At 36.1% G+C, this 7,555-nt stretch overlaps 1 protein-coding gene across 1 annotated transcript; it reads left to right on the top strand.

Annotated features, from left to right (window-relative positions):
- Positions 1–492: 492 nt before the first annotated feature.
- On the top strand, positions 493–1,092 carry DIRAS2 (DIRAS family GTPase 2). Its single transcript, XM_010196801.2, has one exon. It carries the CDS (start codon positions 493–495, stop codon positions 1,090–1,092), a length of 600 nt encoding a protein of 199 aa, XP_010195103.1.
- Positions 1,093–7,555: the final 6,463 nt, after the last annotated feature.

Raw genomic sequence — 7,555 nt, 5'->3', positions numbered from 1 at the left:
AAACTAGTGGGAGAGATGACATGTTTAGAGTAACTGACTATCACACACATGTATACTGATGTGTTTCAACAATGATTTAAAGAGACTTAAGAGACATGGGAGTAATTCAATTTCTACAGTTTAGTCAGGCCTTGAAATTGTCGAAATACCATTTCCCAGGTGCAACACTATTTCTGAGGACATTAGCCCAGTAGGAAGAATACTGAAAGTCACAAAGTTAATTTAAAATAAGTTATGAAGTGATGAAGTGATGAAGATCGTCTTTTAATACCAGTCCAGGTTGGATTGCAAATCCTAAATTTACCATTGAAATAAATAATTGTGTAATCCACTGCAAGTCTGCTCGTATGATTGGCACTGGTATGCCATCACGTTCATTTCTCTTATTGGGGAAGGTACCACAAAGTGCACTCTCCACATTAATGTTTAATTTATTGCTTTTGTCTTCCCTAGACCTTTTCTTTCAGCTGAGCAACAGACACACCAAGAAACATGCCTGAGCAAAGCAATGATTACAGGGTTGTGGTGTTTGGAGCTGGAGGAGTGGGCAAAAGTTCTTTGGTCTTGAGATTTGTGAAGGGCACTTTCAGAGAAAGCTACATTCCCACCATTGAAGACACCTATCGCCAGGTGATCAGCTGTGATAAGAGCATATGCACTTTGCAGATAACTGACACAACAGGGAGCCATCAATTTCCAGCCATGCAACGTCTTTCTATTTCTAAAGGACATGCTTTCATTTTGGTTTATTCTATCACCAGCCGCCAGTCCTTGGAGGAACTCAAACCAATCTATGAACAAATATGTCAGATTAAAGGAGATGTAGAAAGCATTCCAATTATGCTGGTGGGGAACAAAAATGATGAGAACCAAAATCGAGAGGTGGACAGCAGCGAAGGAGAAGCCATGGCTAAGAAGTGGAAATGTGCTTTCATGGAGACCTCTGCCAAGCTGAACCACAATGTGAAGGAGTTATTCCAAGAATTGCTAAACCTGGAAAAACGCAGGACTGTGAGTTTACAAATTGATGGCAAAAAAAGCAAGCAGCAGAAAAGGAAAGAGAAGCTGAAAGGCAAATGTGTGGTGATGTGAAATTGCACTGTCAGGAGCCAATCATGCAATCTCTCCTGTCTGACAATACCCATGAAAAACCTATAGACAGCAAACAACCATGTCAGATCCTATTTGTCAATATCTGTTTTAAAAGAAATATTTGGGATATGAAACAGTGAATTATTGTGGTTACTATGAAAAAACCCAACAATTAAAAAATCGCATACTCTAGCTATAAGTGGAAAAAAATCAGGAAGTAAATGAAAGATAGGCCAAGATATCTAACTTTATAATTTACAGAAGAAGTTTCATCCTTAGCATAATGTGAAAGATTTGGAAAGTCAGTTTCATGTTACTTACATTTGCATACACTTACAAGAGAAGGCAATGTATCATACTAGAGGAAAAACAAATGACTGTGAGGAAACCTAGAAAATGTAAGTGCATGCTGGGTGACATTATCACATCCTTGAAGTGTGCTGTGGACAAATAACTCTGTGCAATTTTCATTACTGACTGACGGGGCAGCATGCATAAGAGTCTCAGATCTGCCAAACAAATGGACTGTTTCACGCTAAAAGGAACTGTGGGAGTAGTACAATTAAGAGGAACAGATATTGTCTCTGTCCCTCATCATGAGGTTTCTTTCTAGCACCATGAGATGCTTGAACTGAAGAATGAGGAAAAGTCTGCTGTTGTAGCAGAGATGGAGATCATCTGCTTTTCTAGACCCATCGCTTCAAGAATGACCCATGCTTCTTGTCCCAATATATTTCAGAAGAGTGGATGTTTGGCTGTCAAGAATGTCTCAGTTTGTATTAAAATAGTGAACATATACAGACAGAAAGCTTCCCCAGAGAGGACTGGTTGGGAAGCCCCCTACAAAAGCCTCAATAGGAAAGGTTCAGTTTAAATGCTGTTGATGGTGTGATTAGTGAATGAACGGAAAGTCTACTAAACTGGTCCCTTGGAGAGGGACTGATGTAGTAGACAAAGTTTTGAAACAAATTACCAGATTAGCTGTGTGAAGCTTCTTTACAGTATCACATTTCAATTAGAATGGGTTTGCATTCATGGACCGTGAGATCTATTTCCTTGATGTTGACTAAAGGGTTTTATATATACACCATTTAAACCCATGATTTGAACTGTTTGACTATCTCTAAAATCAAATCCTGTATCTGGAGTTAGGACTCACAGAATCTCTAAGAGAAGATTTGCTGGGGTAAGTACAGCAAAACTTGTCATATTAACAGTTGTAGTCAGCATTGTGTTACAACGCAGTAAAAGGTTCAGAACAGAAATAAAAAGGATTTAAACCTCTCTATCAGGGGAAACTACTGTTCTTTGGAAAGGGGAAAAGTGTGAGCTTTTTTGAATCTCTCTCCAAATCTTTTAAAAAAGCTAATATGAATGGGTAAAAATACATATCCTACTGATTAGAAAGACCATCTGAGATAAAAGAAGCACATACATTTTTTAAAGGACATGTCAAAGTTGTACAAGCTACAATTTGCACCTTAGGAACTGCTTTAAAATAGTAAAAAGAAACCATCACTTTTTTGGTAAATGTTTATGTCAAAAACATACTATAGGGAAATGCAGTCTAGTACTAGTATTATTAGTATGCATGCTGTTGCATTATAAATATATTCTAAGATGAAGATTGTTATCTTGTTCCTCAGAGTTTTTGCTTGCTTACCTTTCAATCAAAACTGCAGACATTTCATAGGTAGAGTGATAGCATACACTTCTTTGAGAAAGAATTGTTATTATGACTGTCTAGAAAGGAGCACAACTTTTGTCATTCACTCAGAAGAAATTCTGTTACCATTAAAATTAAGTATAAAACTTCTACTGATCTCAAATAAGATAGAATTTTGTGTGTTTGCTTCATTGCAATAAAAAACAAAATTGGAGAGAGCATGAAAAAAAGCTGAGGCTTATTCTTAACAATAAATTCCTGGCTCTTACACAATGCTTTTTCTCCAGAAATCTCAATACACTTTAAAAACAGAGATATAGAATCATAGAATGGCCACAATTTAATCTTCACTTCTCAGGTGGTGAAACCGAAGCAACTGCACAAAGGTTACCAGCAAACTAGGGTCAGACCCCAGGCACAGATCTCAGTCCCAGTCCAGTGCTCTCTCTGTATTTGGTCAGATTGTCTCTTCACATTCTTAAATACCTTCTAAAACACACAAAGAAACCTGATATTGCTTATACAACTAACTGCATCTTTTTGTTTTCAGTCTGTCAATAGATCAAACAGCATTTCCAGATCAGGGATACAAAATATTTAGAAGTAGTACATTTTATAAGACTTTCATAAATGTTTACATGTCTCCTCTCTAAGCAAATGGCTGACAATACCCATCTTCACAGCACTGGATTCCACTCACAAAACCAGAAAACCAAAAGAATGATCACACTTAAGGGGTAATGGGTCATGTATAGAGGTCTGCACGTGTGTCTCCTCCTTATCCTTAACATGCTGATGCCAAAGGTCATGATGCATGGCACACACCTATGCAGCCAGCATGGAATAATGATAAAAACTTGTAGTAGTAAAAGGCCATATACAGATGAAGATCTTTTTAACATTATTAATTTAACTGAAATAATTGTTTACATAGTAAAAAATCTTGCAGAAGTAAAATATAGGGGATATTAATTACTCAAAACTGCAAGGATATTATAGGCTGAAATTTGGCCCTGGACTTTTTTTGAATGTGCCTCCAAGCAAGAAAGAAGTAATAGTAGGGCAAAAGGTGGAAATAAAACAAGTAGCTGCTAGTTGTTAGGCTTGAGGACCTTTTCCTTTAATTCCCAGCTGATTCCTCACCTGCCACATAATAAGCCATGAATTATTTCATGGACTTGCACGTATCAAAGCAAGGCCAGTACAGAAGCAATATTACTTATGGACAACATACTCGAAAGAGAACATATTTTATACCCTTGCATTGTCATTCTAGTTTATACTACTAGATTTTACATAACTTACATACTTGTGAGCTGGTTTAAAACATTTGTTTTGCTATTACTGATACAATTTTATTTTTTTTAATATAGGAAAAAAACTGTACGGTAAATAAAGAAAATATATAGCTTTACTACATTTTGTGTTTTATTTGAGAATGTGATACCAGTATAATAAACTCTTTAAAATGTATGAAAAAAAACCCCGTATTTAAAATGTGTAAGATCTACAGTGGATTTTAGCACTCAGAGAACAAAATCTAGACAAAACAACTCTTTACAAGGCATGACTTTTGTATGTGTGTATGAAGTGCTACGATGTATCGTTATCATGAAAACATGTTGTTGAGATTTCATTAGAAAATATTTTATTCAAAAACCTGGATATTAAGTCGTTTGTGCCTATGAGTTCTATGTTTCTGGTAGTGTTCTGAATATAAAAAATAAAGCTTTAAATGGAAATACATGTTTGAAAAAGCTTTGTTGATGTCTTCATTGTGTTTGTTTTTAAGTATATTAAGTATCTTTTTAACAAGTTATCAGGCAATTCTCTAAATCAGAACAGATTCTTACATGCTAGGCAGTGTCCTAAAGTCTTCAGTAGTACAAAGGAAGATCCTGAAAAGTCCTCAGAGAACTGTGATGGTATTATCTAACATCTGCCTTTCTTTTATTATACCATGGGAAACACCTACACTTCCAAAACAATCTGCCTTCATAAAGCACAGAGGTGTGTGTTTCTTTTGGCTATCAAAAAATCAAAATAGACTTGGATGATAGTCTGTCTATTATTATTTATTTTAAAATAATGAGAGATAACACTTGGTCCTGTGTAAAACTGAAATTTACTAAACGGATCATGCTATTTCTCCTAATTTCTACAAAGTTTCTGATGGTTTAGAAGATTTTCTTCCTACTGCTTACTATATTACCATCTCTTGCAAAAAAAAAAAGGTCAAATATAATACTTCAGTGCTTCTTACAATTCAGAAGATATGTTGTCAGTTGTTCAGTTAAATAATTGTTTGTGTATGTAAGCAATAATTCATACTTGGAAGAGGGAAGAAGGGATCAACAAACAATCTCGAATTCTTGGGCATACTAGTAGGCATTTGAAACAGTGATGAAATATTTGAGTATTCAATGCAAATTTCATATCACTGTGAAGTAGATGGACCTGACAGTTCACAAAGCTTTTTGTTTTTTGTAAAAGACACCCCAGAACTCCTAATAATTCTTGTTTTTCAAAAAATTATTTTTTTTCTTCTAATACAGCACCATTTACTATGCTTGGTTCTGATTCTGATGCAGCCATATTTGGAATGGTGGATGTGCTAGCTCAGTGTCCTGGGTTTTGTACCATATCGTTAGTAACTGGTTTATACACATTCGTCCTGTCACATTTTGCAGAAGCACTCCAGGCCTTACAAACTTAAACTGCTTCTAATTCTTTTTGTCATTGGTTACTCTTCCTGTTTCCCACTTGAAAACATTTTTATTGCTAACACATACCCTCAGTTAAGACTGTGAGTTCATCATACCATATATAGTTTGCTGGCATTCAAAATTGCGTGTCCTACACACTTTCTATGTATGTTTTCTAATTAATCAGGTAGTCAATGGTATCTAAAGTCCAGCCTCTCTAAAATTGCAAGGAGAGGGAGAGCAGAGCTTGAGCACCTTCTAAATGGATGCTTCTTGTGAAGGAGATAGATTCTTCTCTAAATTATCCAGAGGAATATGGAGTTTAGAAAATGCATTAAGCCTTTCCTGATTCAAGTACTTTACCTTTGTCAAGTACTTTTTGTAATGAGTCATAGTGAACCTATTGAAAATTATGAAGGAACTGAAGAGCAAATAAACATTTGTTGCTCAGTCAGATGTATTCAGATGCCAAGAAGTGGCCTACAATGGATGCTACAGGTATATCTCTATCCTGATATTCTGAAAGCTGTGGTTGTGTCACATGGAAGTTGTTATTGTATTTGTATTCATTTCATTATAAAAAGTAGGAAAATAAGAAGCAGAAGAGGTGTCTTTCCATCAGGGGGTATGGCAAATAATTTTCTTCCATATATAAGAAAAGGATGATTTTTCACTAGCTTTCAGAAAGAGATGGGAAGACCACTGAGTGGCCAAATACTGCAACATATATCTACTTTACAGTTGCTTTTGCTCAGTGCTGTTTTTAAAATTCCTTTGCCTCTGGTACTTCCCTTCCTTATTCAGTTCAGTTCCTGCCGTTTGTCAGCTAGGTCCCTGAAACAGATTGTTAGCCCATTTACTAATTCATTCAAGGTTAGGCACTTTTAAAATAACAGTATAATACCTCCGTTTGCTTAGGGCTATGAATTTAATTCCAAATTTTACCTGTGGGCCACCTGTCCCCTGCCCAGTTGGGGATGGGGAGGGTGAGAAATGGGAATGTCAGATTTCAGATGAACTTACTACTTCTCAGGAAATTCTGAGATCATTGAGCACTCCTAAATATATTTTCAAAGGAAAAATCAATATTGAGTCATCAATGTTGATCTACGCTAATGAACACAGCTGCTACAGACATCACAACAGTAGGTTACACAAGGAGAGCTTTTGCTGCTCATTCAGCGATCTAGCAGAACACTTTATATAAAACAACGATACACTAGATGGCTAATTTCTATGCCTGTGAAGAAAACACGTTCTAAACACAGGATTTTAGCTATCATTTCCTTTCTCTCTAGTTTAGGAAGGTCTCAGTTCTTCAAAACCAGAAACTTCTGGCATATGTTCAATAATACCATCCAGCCTTTCCCCAGGTAAAGCAGACAGAAAGCATCTGTAAAAAGAAGGAAAGTGACTAAACTGTTACCTCAGCTGAGAAGAGGAGGGAGGAAAAAGGCAGGTGTGGTTCTCTTTCCAACTGCATGGGCAGACGTTCTTTTCAACGAGGGAAGACAACTTCTACATCCTGACCACCCTGCAGAATGACCCACCAAGACCTTTCTCTCTACAAATCTCACACTAATGAAGGCTTATCTTTTACAGTGAAATTAAATCTGACTGGAACAATAAAGCCTAATACAGCTACAAGGGAGAGCAAAGTAAGTTTACAGAAGCACATCTGTTAGTGACCAAATAATAAACTGTATATGTGAAAACTGTGTACACATAATAACAAATGGTGAAGGTCTGTGTTAGAAGAAAGAGGCAGGACTATGGGCAGTGGAGAATGCTGAATATACAGGAAAGGTGAATGTGCCTAATTTCATTGGTAATATTTATGAAAAATGAAATAAAGGAAGAAAAAAGTCACCTGCATATGCTTGGAATTATCCTAAAGATAAAATCCATTAAGTCACAGAAAAATCACTCAAAGAAAGTAGCAATCAAGACAAACATTAAAAAACAGGTTGGCATAAAAGAAACAACCTTAAATTCTGTCTTCTCTTTTTGCTGCCAAAACTATATTAGTCCAAGTTTGCTCTCCTGTTTTTTTTCAAGCTGAAATCTGAATTTATAGTTAGTCTCCTTCTGC

Source organism: Colius striatus, chromosome Z (assembly GCF_028858725.1).
Source record: "Colius striatus isolate bColStr4 chromosome Z, bColStr4.1.hap1, whole genome shotgun sequence".
Classification (NCBI taxonomy): Eukaryota; Metazoa; Chordata; class Aves; order Coliiformes; family Coliidae; genus Colius; species Colius striatus.
Note: the sequence above shows the minus strand (reverse complement) of the source record. Positions and strands in the feature narration are given on the sequence as shown.

Excerpts from the sequence above, each read along its gene's own strand:
- DIRAS2 (XM_010196801.2), top strand. The coding sequence starts at position 493 with ATGCCTGAGCAAAGCAATGATTACAGGGTTGTGGTGTTTGGAGCTGGA.